Raw genomic sequence first — 19,358 nt, forward strand, 5'->3', positions numbered from 1 at the left:
CACACACACACACACACACACACACACACACACACACACACACAGGCATCCACATAGGAAATGAAAAAGAAATATTTCCCAGCAAGAACTTCCCAAAGCATATTCCTCCTTTAGAATATGCCCATCTCCAATACATGCTGGAGTATACACAAGGACAGCTAAGATAATTAGATAATTAGATATTGAATATTTGATTGACTCAATGTGAATCAAACCCTTTTTTGAACAGAGGAAAGATTAGGATAAGTGAGTTAAGTGAAACCTGAATGCCTTCCATTCTATGGTGCCAAGGGATTGTTCCTTTCTAAAATAAAAATAAATAAATAAACAATTTTTATTCTATTACCCTGATTGTCCATACAATATTGTGACAGAATGTCCAAAAGAATCTTTAAAGGTTAAGAAGATTTGCAGATGAATCATTTATTTGAATTACACAGACAAAAAGAGAGTAATGTCACCCTGGGCCAATTGTCTTCAAAGAAACACAGCCTAAATGGTGGGGGGGGGGGACCTAAAACTAATCTTAACTGGTGGTTGGGAAATGATGTCTGGAAGCTAGAATAGTAACAAGAAAAGTATGTTCATCTTACCAGCAAATTTTTAAGCTTCTACTCATTGTAAACCTCTATGTGCTTGTGTTAGTACTTAAATTTCACCTTTGTATGAGGTTGAAAAGACATGTAAACAGCTTTCATTACTGCAAATTCAACAGTCATCATCTTTGCCTAAACAGTCAAAGGGCACAAACTTCCAGTTAGAAGATGAATGAGTTCTGAGGATCTAATATACTGCACAGTGACTATAGTTAACAATACTGTGTTGTATACTTGAAAATTGCTAAGAGGGTAGATCTTAACTATTCTCACCACACACACACAAAATGGTAACTATGTAAGATGATGGATATTTTAACTAACCTTATTGTGGTAACCCTTTCACAATATATATGTATATCAAATCATCACATTGTACATCTAAAACTTAATGTAGTATGTCAGTTATATCTCAGTAAAGCTGGAAATAAGATAAAAGATGGAAATATGTTTATTTTCTTGATGGGAATGACATATTGTAAACAATGTTGTGGAAGTCTCAGCCTTGAGATTCTTCAAGAAATATCTCTGATGTGTAATGAGTACTCCATGGAGAAGCTTCAGAACATAATCAAATTTGAAAAGTATTTTGAATCATGTCTACAATTTCATGCCAAATGACATAATTGTGATGCCAATAAAAATCAAAGAAAGAGGTTTGTATCGTTAAGTTTATGTTTGTGCATATAACAAATATCAGTAGCCCTGCTGTTGAACCATGCATAGTCACATCCATGGTTACATTCCAGACATAAATAGTAATCATGACACCTCACTTTAATGGAGGTTAGGGAGCAATAATAGTGAAATATTTAGGGTTGGTGGGCAAATTTTAAGTTTACTTTAATTCGATTTATTTCTTTTAGAAGTAGATGTGCCTAAATTTCTACTGGATTTTTGCACACCCACTAGGAGAAAAAAAGATATTCTCAAACTTATCCCCCTTTTAGATTAGATACACAGCATCCTGAAGAAATGAATGTTAGCAGATCTGAGGAGCACTTCCATGCTGTAAACCATGCGGAACAAACTCTTCATAAAATGGAGAACTACCTGAAAGAGAAACAATTGTGTGATGTGCTACTCATTGCCGGACACCTCCGAATCCCAGCCCATCGGTAAGTATCCTTATGCAGACAGATCATTTAATGACTATAGCTAGCATGAATGAGAAAGAATCAGTCCATTCATTACGAATTGGAGCATTGAGGAAAATAGATTTTTATGTTTTTATATTGAAAAAACACTAGCCTATATGATCTGTTTCCCTGTGTGATATTTAGAAGAGCCAAACTTTAGAGAAATTGATGAAGAGAAGCAGCACAAATTGTCTAAACAAAATCAACTTACTTAATTTACCTTTCTAATTTCACTACACTTTACTGAACTATGAAAGATTTATGCAGAAAAAGTACTCATCAGTGTTAAAAACTTACTGACTATATTTCATGTTTTTCAGTGAGATTATGGACTGATTTAATTTCCTATGAAACATTCCTATTTACAGGTTAGTTCTCAGTGCAGTGTCAGATTATTTTGCTGCAATGTTTACTAATGATGTGCTTGAGGCCAAACAAGAAGAGGTCAGGATGGAAGGAGTCGATCCTAATGCACTTAATTCCTTGGTGCAGTATGCTTACACAGGTAAGTGCTTGACATGCTTGGCATTCAATACTCACAATAACTCTATATTATATAACCCACATTATTATTATTCTGACTCTACAAGTGAGAAAATTGAAGGATAAACCAGTTAAACAAATTTCCTAAAATAGTAAGTGGCAGAATCAGTATTTAAATACAGTAGTATAAAAGAGCAAGAGGTAAATAATATGCTATAAAATTTTTGACCATGAGAAAATAGAGCTATTTTAACACAAAGCTATAAGAGCATGTCTTTCTCTCTTGAAAGGTGTGGGTACATTCTTGTTTGTAAAAATGAGAGTGGAAGTTGGATATTCTAATTCTATAGATTTAGTCTCTTCTTTTGAAATAATAAAGTCATATTTAATCAAACTATGTAACAAAGGTAACAAGATGAGTTTGGGGGCCAAGAAATATTTATTTATTTATTTATTTATTCATTCCAACTTTATTAAGGAATAATTGACAAATATAATTGTAGATACTTAAAGTGTACAACTTGATGATTATCTATATATATCATGTATATACACATATATGTGTGTGTGTAAATATATACATATACACACACACAAATATATATATATATATATATATATACATATAGGAATGATTACCAAGATCAAGGTAATTAATTCACACATCATCTCATATAGATAAATCCTTTTTTTGGTGAGACTGCTTAAGATACTCTCTCAGCAACTTTCAACTATGCAGTACTCAATACTGTATTATTAACTACAGTCACCATGCTGTACTTCTTATCCTGAGAACTTCTTATAACTGAAAGTTTTTACCCTTCAATCTACATTTCTCCTTCTTCCCTTTCCCGCCCCTATTCCACATACAAGTGATCCCACACAGTATTTGTCTTTCTCTGTCTACCTTAGTTCAGTTAGCATAATGCCCTCCAGGTTCACCCATGTTGTCACAAATGGCAGGATTTCCATCTTTCTCATGGTTGAATAGTATTCCATTGTGTGTGTATATATAACATTTTATTTATCCATTCATGTGTCAAAGAACATATAAGTTGTTTCCATATGATGTGAATAATGCTGCAATAAACAAGGGAGAGGAGCTATCTCTCTAAGATCTTGTTTTCATTTCCTTTGGAGTGGGATTGCTTGGATCACACGGTAGTTCTATTTTTGTTTGTTTGTTTGTTTTTTGTTTTTGTTTTTAGGATCTTTCATACTGTTTTTCTTAATGGCTGAACCAATTTACGTTTTCACCAAAAGTGCACAAAAGTTCCCTTTTCTCCAAAGCCTCACTAACATTGACTATTTCTTCTCTTTTTTATAATAGTCATACTAACAATTATGAGATAATATCTCATTGTGGTTTTGATATGCATTTCCCTGATGAGTAGTGCTGTTGAGCACATTTTAACATACCTATTGGTCATTTGTATGTCTTCTTTGGAAAAAAATTTCTATCCACGTTCTTTACCCATTTTTAATTGGATTATTTGCTTTTGTGCTATTGAGTTGTATGAGTCCTTTATATATTTTAGATATTAAACCCTTAACATATATATGGTTTGCAGATATTTTCTCTCATTCTGTAGGTTTCTGTCTCTATTTTTTGCTTCCTTTGCTGTGGAGAAGATCTTTAGTTTGATGTAGTCCCACTTGTTTATTTTAGCTTTTGTTCACTGTGCTTTTGGTGTCTTATACATGAACTTATTGCCAAGACCCAAGGAGCTTTTATGCTATGTTTTCTTCTATGAGTTTTATTGTTTCATTCATTGAGAAATAAATATTATTCTTAATAACCAGACCAAGTTTCAATGTCTACAGCAGGTGAATCTGTAAATAGTTCATACTTCTCTGAGTTTCATAAAATATAGGCAGGGCTCTACCTTCAAAATCCAGGATAAGAAACAACACAAGGAAGTTTGCCAATGGGCTGGATCCCTTTACAACACATTTTAGAGGTTGAACCAAATACATAGCAGCTTACAGTTTTTATTATTCTTTTTTATGGTTATGCAATCACATAGAATTCATATTAAGATATTTTACAAAGCAAAGTTATAAAAGAATACTTTATAGTTTATATAATCCATATGAAATATCATTCTTTATAACTTCCCTATAGCTTGGATAAAACAGAAATATAGGAATATATCTTATCAAAATAATGTACATTTGCAATAATTCATCAATAATTCTTGCTTCAAAAATAATGCAGATATATCAATATAAAGGAAACAGCTTAAATTGCTCTGATCTTGCTTTTTAAAAATCTTTACAGATATTTTTAAACAGAATCTGTTTTTTATAACTAAGAAAATAATCTTATAAACAATTCTTTAGCTGAGGACTCTTGGCAACATTTTCTTTCTTTTAAGACAGTGCTGGGCATTAATTCCAGGTGTAATATTTGGGCAAAGTCATCCTTATCAGCTAATAAATACAGATGCAAAAAAGATGGACATATAAGCTTAATGTTATTTACCCAGACATTTTTCCACACAAATGACAGGTACCTGTATTGCCCATTGTACAATCCTTACACAATATGACATAATGCTTCTTGAGTCATAATGTAGACAGTTTTTAATATTAGATTTAAATGCAGGTCTAAGAAGATAAAGAAACAAGAAATTGCTTTTTGTTGCAATGGTGGTACTCACTGTTCATTTGCTCCAGTTGTTTTTGATAATCTAGTATGGCTCCCTTCAGCCATCTTATTAGTGTTTGTACATACTCGCTTGCATATATTCACCTCAAAAGGTATTCCCTGAATAGTTACTGTACACTAGAAAAAATAGCCCTATTAATGAAAGAAATTGAAAATTTTAACTATCTAGTATATTTGCGTCTTACTTTATGGAATATATAATAATTCTTTACTTTTTCAAACCATTTAGGTGTCCTGCAATTGAAAGAAGATACTATTGAAAGTTTGCTGGCTGCAGCTTGTCTCCTTCAGCTGACTCAAGTCATTGAAGTCTGCTCCAATTTTCTTATAAAACAGCTCCACCCTTCAAACTGCTTAGGGATTCGATCATTTGGAGATGCCCAAGGCTGTACAGAGCTCCTGAGTGTGGCACATAAATACACAATGGTAAGATCAATTGCTTCATGTTAACTTGTAGTGATAATATATTAACACAATGTCTAAACTAATTATATGTTTATTGATATGTGTTTGTGTGTGTGTGTGTGTGTGTAGAACCATTCCAAGGTAAAGATTATAATGTTGGGATAAAATTTAAAAGCAATATAAATTTACATAATTTTCAAATGACTTGCACAAAATAGATATTAGATAAAAATATTTGTCTGGTTGAGCTGTACACAAGCAAGTTTCACATTTTTCAAACTAAAAAGGTTTAATTAAATCTCAGAGCTTGGAGAAATGAAAATATTGCCAACAATTAAACGACAAATACATATTTCAAGTAGAATCCACAGCAACAAGAAAACATAATTTCCCTGATGTTTTTGTACTATTAGAACTTTACTTCATAAAGTTGTACAAATTATTATTTCTAATGAAATTTATTGGGTTGGCCAAAAGGTTCGTTCGGGTTTTTCATACGATGTTATGGAAAAACCCAAACAAACTTTTAGGCTAACCTAATAGGTATCATTCAATAAGTTAAAAAGTAATATTATTGGATCACTATTAACTGGAAGAGCTTAAGAACTATCAAAATTAGTAAATCAGACAATTCTAGTGAATAGACTTTTTATTTCTTTTTTTTTTTGACTTTTTATTTCTTAATGAAAACATGTTATTTCGGTTAAAACAACTTGCAGTTCAATTCTTTAATTAACTTAAAATCCCTCTCAATTCTATTAGTAATTATAATAAATTAAATGAACATGTTTGATGTGTTAATTCTTTAAAAGTTGCATGGGGGCTTCCCTGGTGGCGCAGCGGTTGAGAGTCCGCCTGCCGATGCAGGAGACATGGGTTCGTGCCCCGGTCCGGGAGGATCCCACATGCCACGGAGCGGCTGGGCCCGTGAGCCATGGCCGTTGAGCCTGCGCATCCGGAGCCTGTGCTCTGCAACTGGAGAGGCCACAACAGTGAGAGGCCCGCATACCGCAAAAAAAAAAAAAAAAAGTTGCATGGGATAAGACTATCTTTATTCAGTCAAGTGACAGTGACATGAAATATAGGTTGTAGGGAGGCAAGTAAAAGTAGACAGAGGATATTAAATAAATCCTTACCATTCATGCTAATAATTCCCTTATGCAAAGAAGAAAATGAACTTTTTAACCTCTGAAGCAGGGAACAACACAAGAGATAGATCTTTCTGTGAAACCAAATTAAAAGATAAAATTTCAAGCTAAGAAAAGAGCTACATTTATTTAAGATTCAAAAATAAAGGCAAGTACATAAAAATGAACAATAGAGAATAACAACTAAAAACAATAAAATTAACAGTACAATTTTAGAATTGAGATGCATATAATTAAAAAGTATTTCTAGAGTTTCATACAGACCTTAAAATTTTCAAACTTGAAATATTTGAATTCTCTAAAAAAATATTGTAAAACTTCCCCTCTCTTCTTCCCACCCTTGGTCATTGTTCAAAATTTGAAGTTTTAAACATATTTCTGAAACAATACCATTATATGGAGAATCATATTATAATAGATTGACATTTTAACATGTCATTTAATTATGCTATTTATATTCCTTTGTCCTAAATATAGATGCTATATAATCTATAGGAACAGCAGTTCAAAGGTTAATCCTACAACAAATGCCAAACATGAAAACTTCCTGTTAAATTACTTAAATTCTTGAACTATTAACAGTTTCCTGTCTGGTATCTTACTCTTGCAGACAAAACACATTCTGATAAACAGCTTGAGTTATTTTTGTTGCTCAAAATGAACTTGTCTTCCTTTTCCTATTATGTGACTGAAACTGAGTGTTAAAGCAGGATGTGCAAAAAAATGCAATACTGTTATCTCCTTTAATCCCTCTTTAGTTACTTTAGTATCTATTATAAATGCAGCAAAAGATGTCAAGATCTTGCTAAAATAATGCTTTTATAATACTGCACTGATAGTCTAAAAATGCAAATAATTTTAATCTCTAAGAATAATGCTAAACTCTAAGGATTCAGTTACAGTCATTTGAGTCATAGACTGAGTAAAACAGATTGCCCTTTCTAATGTGAGTGGGCCTCATCCCGAAATACCCTCACAGACACACTCAGAATAATGTTTGGCCAAAAGTCTGGACGTTCCATGGCTCAGTCAAGTTGACATAAAATTAACCATCACAATCATATAAATAGTAGTCTGCATTGATGAAACATTCAGCAAATATGCTATATTCATTGAATACATTTTGCAACAATGTAAGTGTGGATTTTAAAAATGAATAACAAACCAAGAGCACTCTCTCTCACTTTCCTTTTTTTTTTTTTCTTTTCTTTCGTTGGAGAGTGGATAGAAAGAAGAATGAAAGATGGAGTCTTCCATAATATTTACACAGTTTCAAAGTTTACATACACTACTAGTAATAGGTAACCGTAAGTTTTAGAGTGTTTTATCTTTTTCTTAACCCTTTCATAAAAAAATATGTCATTTATGAAAGGCAGTTTCATTATCGAACAAAATGAAGTAGACCTAAAGGCATAGGTGTGAGTGCATACTTAGCCGTTTACTGCACAAGAGATCAAACAATTCACATAGCCTGTTTTCTCATCAGAATAATTCCACCTCCCACAAGATTGCATTGGTGATGACAATGTTTGTGAAAGAAACCTGTAAAGTGTGAAGTGCTGTACAAGTGTAATGTATTTTTAGTTTTAGTACTACCTCCACCATTTTGCTACAGAGGAGAGGGTTTTCAACCAGGAACATCTGCTATAGTAAAATCAGCAGTTCTCTCTCAATTACTTGCATTAATCACAAGAGGGCTCTTTCTCTAAATAGGCAAGTTAAATTGGAATTTATGGTATCAGAGGTCCCTGATGGGTCTTTCAAACTTGATGATTCCTGTATGGATAATTTTGCTATTAGGTTAACTCAGTCCCACAATGACTAAACTCAAGGGCACTGGTGGTTCATTGGCAGAAGTCTTGCCTCCTACAATGACTAAACTCAGAGTGGAGCTGAGGGAGTGATTTGATATCCAGATCCCCCAGTTAATCAGACGCTGTCTTAAGCTGCTTCCAGAATATCTATTTATTGGGCAACATAAATTACCAACTAGACTTGCTTATATCAACTTCAGAAGTATATTTTATTGCATTTAAAACTTAAGATCTTTACTATGAAAAATGTTGGAAATGATAATTGTGTTATCAAAGAAAAATATATAACATTATAAATAGGAAAAATATAGTGGTGTTTTCATGAAAAAAATTGAAACACAGCTGCCTGAAATTTGATACTTGACAAAAATACAGCACAAATGACAGAAGAGAGAATCAAGTTATAAAACATAAAAATTGAGAGAGAGCCCCGCTCCCCCTCAAAAAACTCCAAAGGAGTCACTTTTAGATTAACCTGGCTCTGTAGATGTTTATCCATTGTAAAATAACTTTGCCTTGGTTAATAGAAGATTGTGCTTTTTCAAAAGAAAAATGAGTTTTTAAATCAGTCTCTTTTTCTCATCTCAAATGAATTCAGTATGTTGCCCCATCAAATGCACAGCCAAAGCTGCCTCTACTAGGCCTTCAAGATAGCCTCCACCTTGAAAATTTTTAGCATTTCTCTTGAGGTTTTTGGCTAAAGGCCAACTTGACATCAGTCAGTTCTGGAGTCATAAACTGTTGTCACCTACAAAATCTGAGAGGAAAAAGCACTGGCATCAACTCAGACACTACCCATGTGGCCTGTGAAGTAGTTAAGACCTTTCTTTGTGTTTAATAGATAATTCCCAGTGGAAGCATTTTGTTCCTCGGCTTCAGAGGCTCCTCTAATCCCCTGACATGGGCAGCAATAACATCTATTTTCTATGAATGCATATATCTGTCTCTCTGGCTTTTTCTGAAGTTTAACAAAAAGAAATGCTTTGGTAAGCTTATTTTGTTAAGAAATTTCTAAACTACAAAGTTTCAGTAGAAGACTTCTCTTTTCTAGGAACACTTCATCGAGGTAATAAAGAACCAAGAATTCCTCCTGCTTCCAGCTAATGAGATTTCAAAACTTTTATGCAGTGATGACATTAATGTTCCTGATGAAGAAACTATTTTCCACGCTCTAATGCAGTGGGTAAGGCATGATGTGCAGGCTAGGCAACAAGACCTAGCAATGCTGCTTTCTTACATCAGACTGCCATTACTTCCACCACAGGTATGGAAACTTACCCAGGTAATGTAAATTATAGTTCTAAACAACAACTAGGCATTAAACCATTCCTTTTTATTTTTTTTTAATTTTATACAGATAATTTCTGGTACAGGATTTGTTTCACAGAAGGACATGTGCAGCCTTCAATTAACAATATTAATAATGATGAAGAGTGAGGAAAAAAGGTTTAAGGAAAAAACCTACAAATGATCCCCAAACTTGAGAATACTCATTAGTTTCAGTTTCCTCTCTCACCAAACAGCATTTGTAACAAGCAGGGAAAATGACTAACCTAACTCTTTTTCTTTTCCTGCCATCTTCTAGGCAGGGCGATAATAATCATTACAGTAGCATCCCAGAGGAGACCCTAGGAAGGAGTTAGATTCTGGTTAATACCTACTAACTAACATGAGTAATTAGCTACTATGATTGAAACCATATTATAATTGCTTCAGATGCACTGGAGCATCATTATAATGGCATCCTCACCATGCATGCAGAAGGATTGTACTAAAAATGATCCTAAAAACAAACGCCCTTGGATAAAACTCAGGATTGACCCACCTCATACTGAATTTTAGTATGTGAAGTTTAGTGAGGTTGGAGTGCAGTCTCACTATATAATTCTAACATTGGTGATAACCACAATTATTTCTGTGTAGCCAACTGATCAGTAGTATATATCATTTATATTATATATATATACATATATATATGAATATAAGGCACACATGCACACTTCATATGCTATATAACTTGTGGCTAAAGTCCTCAAACATTATCCACATTGGAAGGAAGGACTTTTCTGAACTTAATGGATCAGTAGCTTCATAAATGTTAAAATTAATCAATTTGCAAAAAATTTCTAATTAAATGTTAACATTGAAAAATAGATTTTAATTTGCTGATGACCTCTCTACTTTTTTTTTTTTTTAGCTGTTAATTAAATCCCATGGAAGTACATATTTACTCTTATTATTTTTAGTTGAGGTACAGTTGATTTACAATACTATATTAGTTTCAGGTGTACAACATCATAATTCAAAATTTTTATAGATTATACGCCATTTATATTTATTATAAAATATTGGCTATATTCCCTGTGCTGTACAATATATCCTTATAGCTTATTTATTTTGTACATTGTGGTTTGCATCTCTTAATGTCCTACCCCTAAACTGCCTCTCCCCCCTTCCCTCTCCCCACTGGTAAGCACTAGTTCTCTATATCTGTTAGTCTGTTTCTTTTTTTTTAATTGAAGTATAGTTGATTTACAGTGTTATGTTAGTTTCAGAGGTATAGCAGAGTGTTCCAGTTATATATACATATATATATATATATATATATATATTCTATTTCAGGTTCTTTTCCATTATAGATTATTATAAGATATTGCATATAGTTCCCTGTGCTATACAGTAGGTCATTTTTGTTTATCTATTTTATATTTAGTAGTGTGTATCTGTTAATCCCATACTCCTATATTATCCCTCCCACCCTTCCCCTTTGATAACCATAAGTTTGTTTTCTATGTCTCCGAGTCTGTTTCTGTTTTGTAAATTAGTTCATTTGTATCATTTTTTTAGATTCTGCATATAAGTGATATCATATGATATTTGTTTTTCTCTGATTAACTTCACTTAGTATGATAATCTCTAGGTCCATTCATGTTGCTGCAAATGGCATTATTTCATTCTTTTTATTGGCTGAGTAATATTCCATTGTATACATATACCACATCTTCTTTATCCATTCATCTGTCCATGGACACTTAGATCACTTCCATGTCTTGGCTATTTTATACAGTGCTACTATGAACATTGGGGTGCATGTAACTTTACAAATTAATGTTTTCTTCTTTTCCAGATATATGCCCAGGATTAGGATTGCTGGATCATATAACTCTATTTTTAGTTTTTTAAGGAACCTCCATACTGTTCTCCATAGTGACTGCACCAATTTACATTCCCACCAACAGTGTAGGAGGGTTCTCTTTGCTCCACACCCTCTCCTGTATTTATTTTTTGTAGAGTCTTTCTTTTTTGCTGTGTTCACTAGTTTGTATCACTTTTTTTAGATTCCACATATAAGTGATAACATACAGTCTTTGTCATTGTCTGACTTATTTTGCTGATGATAATACCCTCCAGTACCTTCCTTGTGGTTGCAAATGGCAAATTTTCATTCTTTTTTTATGGCTGAGTAGTATTCCATTGTATAGAGAGTGTGTGTGTGTGTGTGTGTGTGTGTGTGTGTGTGTGTGTGTGTATACCACATCTTCTGGTGAGTGGGGCTATGTCCCTGCTGAGTTAGTTACTTCACCTGAGGTATGCCAGTACTGGTGTCTATAGGATGTTGGGTGGGGACAGGTCTGGGTCCTAAGGCTAATTAGCTAGAGGGAGGATTCCAAAATGGCCCTTACCAGGACCAGTGTCCACACGACAGAATGAGCTCCCACAAATGGCTGCTGCCAGTGTCTGACTCTAGGGCGAGCTCTGGTTGCCTATTGCCTTTCCTGGTGACTCTCTAAGATCAGCAGGTAGATCTGACACAATCTCCTTTCAAGTTACTGTTTCTGCCCTGGATCCCAGAGCATGTGAGATTTTGTGTGTGCCCTTTAAATATGGAGTCTCTATTTTCTACAGCCCTCTGATTCTCCTGAATGTAAGCCCCGCTGGCCTTTGAAGCAAAATAGTCTGGTTGCTTGTCTTCCTGGTGCAGGGCTCTTGGGCTAGGGAGCCCAATGTGGGGCTTAGACCCCTCGCTTTTGGGGGAGAAACTCTGCAGTTGTAATTATTCTCCTGTTTGTGGGTCCCCCACAACGGGATTAGGGGTCTTTTTTTTTTTTGTGGTACGCGGGCCTCTCACTGTTGTGGCCTCTCCCGTTGCGGAGCACAGGCTCCGGACGCACAGCTTCAGTGGCCATGGCTCACGGGCCCAGCTGCTCCGTGGCATGTGGGATCTTCCTGGACTGGGGCACGAACCTGTGTCCCCTGCAACGGCAGGCGGATTCTCAACCACTGCGCCACCAGGGAAGCCTTATGGGTCTTGACTATATTGTGACTCTACCCCTCCTACCCAACTTGTGGTTCCTTCTTTACATCTTTAGTTGTAGATGATCTTTTCTGGTAGGTTCTGGTCTTTTTCATCAATAGTTATCCTATAAATAGTTGTAAATTTTGTGTGCCTGGAGAGGAGATGAGCTCAGAGTCTTTATTCTCTGCCATCTTTGGAACTCCCAGTACATATTTACTCTTAAGCCAGGGACTTCTTTGAAACTCAGTTTCTCAGGCCCCCACCACAGACCAACTGAAACGATTTATTGGGTTGAGGCCAAGGAATCTGTATTTTAACAAGTTCTCCAGATGATTCTTAGATATGCAAAAATTTGAAATACACTGGTGTAAAGGATCAGAAGCCCTTAACTTTATACTGCTATTAAGTCTACATGACATTCTTTCAGCAAAGGGCTTAGTTGGACTTTTCTTCATTTATTGGAATAACAGGAAATATCCAGCTGAAACACACAACCAGTGGTACCTCGGCCTCCCACTCCTGAGTATGCCTAGAATGTGGGATTGTGTGAAGTTTTCCTGATGATGGTAGTAGAGGGTAATCTTATACAAATATTCTAGAAATGAAATATATGAAGAAACTGGTGATAAATGTCTGAAGAATATTTTTGAAAAAAAAAATTACATAGCCTAGTTTTCAAACCTATTTGCTACAGCGTATGCATTAAGGAAATACCTGGGGTCTCACCAGCCAAGTCAAAACAGTGATCCATCAGGGATAAAAAGTGGGGTAAGAACAGGGTTGAAGTTAACCAGTGAAGAACAGGAAACTTCAGGGAAGTTTTATGGGGTAAGATTAGCACCACCATTCCAACAACCTTCTTGCTCTTCCTGTCAATTCCTATGATACTGTGGACTCCAGACTTCAAGGAACCAATCTAAATGACCCTTGGAAAATTCTGAACAATACTCTTAACTTCTCCTCAACTAATCTCAGGAAGAATACTTTACCTAGCTTTTATCCCATTCAATTAGGGTCAATTAGGGTCATATTAGCTGCTGGGCAATAATGGTTAGAAAGGATTGATCTCAAGTACTATTGATGATGAATTACCTAGTTACTAATACATGTACTTTACTGGTGTACACATGTACATGTACAGATAAAAAGCACCTGCTTTGTGCTTTGATTTGATGATAAAGATGCAGCCCCCATGGTGATATTATTTTTTTAACATATTATTTATTTATTTATTTTTATTGTTATTTATTTATTTAGGGCTGCATTGGGTCTTCATTGCTGTGCATGGGCTTTCTCTAGTTGAGGCGAATGGGGGCTATTCTTCACTGTGGTGCACGGGTTTCTCATTGCAGTGGCTTCCCTTTGTTGAGGAGCACAGGCTCAATAGTTCTGGCAAACAAGCTTAGTTGCTCCTCAGCCTGTGGGATCTTTCTGGACCAGGACTCAAACCCGTGTCCCCTGCATTGGCAGACGGATTCTTAACCACTGCACCACCAGTGAAGTCCTGAAATTATTTTAATTGTGCATGTTTGTGCCATCTCCCCTAAATCAACCAAAAAGGTGGCTGCTTCTCTAGCGGGCCAAGAGATGCTTGCTCTGTGCAGACACAGCCATTCACTTTGCTTTCAGTAACACATTTTATGAGTGCTTTTTTACTTTCACTCCTGGAGATTACATGTACATACTCAAAAGAGGAAAAGTATGTCAAATAAATGTGCATTAATAAATTAGCTACTACCATGAGGCTTTTCATCATAAAATATGTTACTAAGTAACTTAAAGTATTAAATAATAACACATACATTAGAATTAGCTTGAGTTTTCTCCAAAGTTATATAAATGAAAATTCTATTTCTAATGTTTGCTCTTTACTTCATATACATGAATCATTACTTTTCAGTTACTGGCAGATCTTGAAAACAGTTCCATGTTTACTGGTGATCTTGAGTGTCAGAAGCTCCTGATGGAAGCTATGAAGTATCATCTCTTACCTGAGAGAAGACCCATGATGCAAAGCCCTCGGACGAAGCCTAGAAAATCAACTGTGGGAGCACTTTATGCTGTGGGAGGCATGGATGCTATGAAAGGTAACAGGAACAAATTAATTACTTTAGAAAGTATCCTTCAAAAAAGATGTATTCTCAACACCCTCCAAACTATGAGGAAGGTATTAAAGCTATATATAAATGTGTGCATCTAAAGCTATTTCTTACAAATAAGGTAATATAAATATTGTGACCTCCTTTTTTATTCTTACCTTATGGGATATAACCCTTTCATTAGTGTTTCCTCAACTCTTAATAGGTACTTTTCTCTTATGATAGCAATATTTATTTATTTATTGCTCTCAGGATACATTTAATTTCTTTTTATTGAAGTATAGACTTACAATATTATATTAGTTTCAGATGAACTACATAGTGATTCAATATTTTTGCAGATGATACTCCATTATAGGTTATTACAAGAAAATGGCTATAATTTCCTGTATTATACAGTATATCCTCGCTGCTTATCTATTTTATACATAGTAGTTTGTATCAGTTAATCCCATACCCTTATTTTGTCCCTCCCTCTTTCTCTCTCACCTTTGGTAACCACTAGTTTGTTTTCTATATTTGTGTGTCTGTTTCTGTTTTGGATATTCATTCATTTGTATTATTTTAGATTTCACATATAAGTGATATACTGTATTTGTCACTCTGACATTTCACTAAGCATAATATTGTCTAGGTCCTTCAATGTTACTACAAATGGCAGAATTTCCCTCTTTTTGTGGCTGAATCCTATTCCACTGTATATATACCACGTCTTTTTTATCCATTTATCTGTTGATGACACTCAGGTTGCTTCTATGTCTTGGCTATTGTATATTATTCTGCTGTGAACATTGGAGTGCATATATCTTTTTGAATTAGTGTTTTCGTTTTTTCTGGATATATGCCCAGGAGTGTAATTTCTGGATCATATGGTAGCTCTATTTTTAGTTTTTTGAGGAAACTTCATACTGTTTTCTGTAGTGGTTATACCACTTTACATTCCCAGCAACAGTGTATAAGGGTTCCCTTTTATCCACATCCTCTCCAACATTTGCTGTTTGGAGACTTTTTGATGATAGTCATCTGGCATGTGTGAGGTGATATCTCATTGCGGTTTTGATTTCCTTTCTCTAATAATTAGCAATGCTAAGCATCTTTTCATGTGCCAGTTAGCCATCTGTATGTCTTCTTTGGATAAATGCCTATTCTTCTGCCATTTTTTGATTGTTTTTTTTGTTTTTTGATATTGATTTGTATGAGCTATTTATATATTTTAGATATTAACCTCTTGTAGGCCACATCATTTGCAAATATTTTCTCCCATTCCATAGTTTGCCTTTTCATTTTGTTGGTGGTTTCCTTTGCTGTGCAAAAACTTTTAAGTTTAATTATGACCTACTTGTTTATTTTTGCTATTATTTATTTTGCCTTAGTAGACAGAACCAAAAAAATATTGCTATGATTTATGTCACATAGTGTTCTGCCTGTGTTTTTTTCCCGGAGTTTTATGGTTTCAGGTTTTACTGTTAGGTATTTAAACCATTTTGATTTTATTTGTGTATATGGTGTGAGGGAGTATTCTAATTTCATTCTCCAGTTTTCCCAAAACCACTTGTTGAAGAGTGTCTTTTCTCCATTGTATATTCATGCCTCCTTTGTCATAGATTAATTGACCATAGGTGTGTGGGCTTATTTCTGGGCTTTCTATTCTGTACTATTGATCTATCTGTCTGTTTTGGTGCCAGTACAATGCTGTTTTGATGACTTTAGCTTTGTATTATAGTCTGAAGTCTGGGAGGGTGATACCTTCAGCTTTGTTCTTTTTTCTCAAGGTTGCATTGGCAATTTGGGGTCTTTTTTGGTTCCTATGGGAACAATTTTTAAATTTGAATATTTGCTTTGCAACATAAGATATTTTCAGGGAAAACTTAAAGATTTATTGTAAATGGAAGGGATGGGGTCCTCCAAATTTGTTTTTTGACAGAAATAGGAGAGTGGTCTCTAACTTCTTGCTGCCAATTTCCAGATAGATGCTCAAAGACCAGTTACAAATAAACTTGAAGTGTTGATAATAAGATCAGCAATTCCATCCTGGAATAAAATAATGATTTTACAAAATAATTTCAACAAATAGGAATAGGGAAAAATTTCTGAAGCCATCATGTCTAACTTGAATACTTCTTAGAACTTGTTTTTCTATAGTTCTGTCTTTTTACACTTGATTTCTCAGTCTGTAGACCCATGTTGCCAAAACAATGAGGCAAGGACTTTGTAATTAAGAATTGGCTGTGTGGGAAATAAGATCAACCACTTAAAATTTGCCAACTCATACATAGAAATGTTTTGACACCTTGTAGAAAATGTTGCAAAAGTCAAAGTTCTGTGCTTCTGGAAACCGATTCTTTCTTTTGGTATGTGTAACTGGAAATTCGAAGACCATATAGGACACGTGTCAATTAATAATAAACCTATAAAACAAAAGCTTGCAAATGCAGTTATTTCCAAAATAGTAGAGAAACTTCACAGATCTAGTGTTCTTCAGAAAATAACAAATACAATGAAATCTTATAATTAATTTCAAGTCTAGTAATGCTATTTTATTGCATTTTGTTGAATAGAATGAACATTAACAGAATTTAAAAGGTGTCTTATTTGATATTTATATCAAAAGGGTACTAAGTACAAAATGCAAGCACAGTTATGCTTAGTTTCTGATAAAAAAAAAAAAAAAGCCTAACCTGCAGAGTGAGAAATGGAAAACTTTGTGTTTATTTGTTTGGTTTTTCTGTTTGTTACTATTTTTGTTTTTTTTTTCAGGTTCCTGTTTTTTAAGTTAATATTACACAAATGAATGTGTTACACAAGATGGTAATAAGTATCTACAACTCCTTATTAGCTTACAGAAATGAGTGAAATGTGAGCCTATGATCCCTTGACTCTACTACCACAGTTTGATATGGAAGGAAGTAAAACCATCATTTTGAGACTCTTGGAATACCTAATTTATGGAAATATAAAAATCTCTATGGGAAGTTGCAGACAACTACAATAATAGTAAAACTATTATTTTTGAGTACCTGATCCGTTATTGGCATTTTGCAAACATCATTTCTAATCCTCACAATAATGTTACAAGATAAATTTTATTACCCTAATTTTGCAGATGAGGAAACTAAGGTCCTTAAGGTTAGATAGCCAACCCAAGGGCAAACATCTAGAACTAAGGGAAAGGGAATTATTACTCAAATTTTGTGTTTCTTTTTGCTATACTGACACTATTTTAGATGAAAGAACAACAACAACAGCAACAACAACAACAACAAAACTGACCCCTCTCTTTGAGGGTTTTAGAATCTATTTAAAAATCAGGGTGAGCACTTAGGAGCAAAAAAAGAAAGAAAGAAAAGAAAGAAAGAAAGAAAAAATAAGTAAAGCAAAAACATTAAAGTGGTAGCATTTATCTATATAAATCAGTATTACATTTATAAACATATCAATTTACATTCTTAAAAAAATTTCTATATGCATGCCTTTTCTTACAGTGTGTTGTTTCATTTATTTTTTTTAAGATACTTTTTGAACTTTCACCTTTTGATGTTTAGGAAATACAGTACTTCCTCAGTCTTTAATTACCTTTCTGACTCACACAATGAACTTGGAATTAGTTGCTAAATATAGATATCAGACAAGTGGCTGGAGGTAACTATAACTCCTACCATGTATATTAAAAGAGTCATCAAAAAGTTGTAAGTATGGTCACAGAGTCAAAAATTTTAAATGGTCAAATGGTAAACTGTGGGCTTTTGTGAATACAAGGTATTCAGTAACCTTTCATTTATTAAAAACAATGAATTCTGAGAGACAATATGGCAGGGGACAAATTAAATGCTAATATAGTGATTTTTATTTCATTTTAAAAATAGATGGAGGAAATCACTACATCAGATATATTCACAACTGCAGGAACTATCATGTTCCAAACAATACTACAAAGTTTGGCTAGTTTTGTTCCCTCTTGAATAGATCATAAGTGAGGGTTGAATAGGAGCTTTGAAATGAAATAAGAAACAATATTTGCAACGTTTAAGTGCAGAAGGCCGATATACACAGAAAAATTATGAAGTGAGTCCTAAAGAGAGAGATTAGTAAAAAAAAAATCTCTAAGTTTTCCCATCAAATACAGAGCTGCCATAATAAGCTAGCTAGAGGATTTACATTTTGATTAGTTGGAGCAATTGTGGAAGTAGGCAAATGGGTTAAAGAAATTTTTAGAATTCAAGATACAGAACTACAAGTCATATATGTTCATAGATGCAAATAGTAGATATGGGGTAAATTTATCTTTTATATTTTATCTAATGTCTGGAAAAAATTAACTTGGCATGAAGCAGACTTCATCATTTCAATGTAAATCTTCAACATACAGCTGATCTATGTAGCCTTCTACATTTTCCTAATTACTTCACCATTAATAACTCCATAATCTTAATAATTAGTGCACCCTAGCCTTCATTTCCTAATCTAAATTGGCTTTTTGGTAAATTCCACTAATGAAAAGAGTTCGAAATGAAAAGTTAAAATAGGAAAGAGTGGATAGGAAGACAGATGTGGGAAGATGGGAATGAAGAAGTGGAAAGATATGAAAACAGACAAAGAAAATTTACTGCTTGACAGAGTGAAAGTAGATGTGAGTTTGTTTGTAGGTATTCCAGTTGTAACAGTATCATCCAGAGACATTTATTATATAAAAGCTAAGTGGTGTTATT

General features: G+C 34.1%; 1 protein-coding gene across 1 annotated transcript in view; it reads left to right on the forward strand.

Annotated features, from left to right (window-relative positions):
• The window catches only part of KLHL4 (kelch like family member 4), a 147,037-nt gene that overhangs the window by 91,453 nt on the left and 36,226 nt on the right, over window positions 1–19,358 (forward strand). Inside the window, exons 2-6 of the mRNA XM_024129493.2 lie at window positions 1,547–1,714; window positions 2,104–2,240; window positions 5,119–5,315; window positions 9,308–9,520; window positions 14,454–14,640. Of these exons, the coding sequence (XP_023985261.1) occupies window positions 1,547–1,714; window positions 2,104–2,240; window positions 5,119–5,315; window positions 9,308–9,520; window positions 14,454–14,640 (902 nt within the window). The remainder of the gene's footprint in view (window positions 1–1,546; window positions 1,715–2,103; window positions 2,241–5,118; window positions 5,316–9,307; window positions 9,521–14,453; window positions 14,641–19,358) is intronic.

Source organism: Physeter macrocephalus, chromosome 21 (assembly GCF_002837175.3).
Source record: "Physeter macrocephalus isolate SW-GA chromosome 21, ASM283717v5, whole genome shotgun sequence".
NCBI classification, from domain to species: domain Eukaryota; kingdom Metazoa; phylum Chordata; class Mammalia; order Artiodactyla; family Physeteridae; genus Physeter; species Physeter macrocephalus.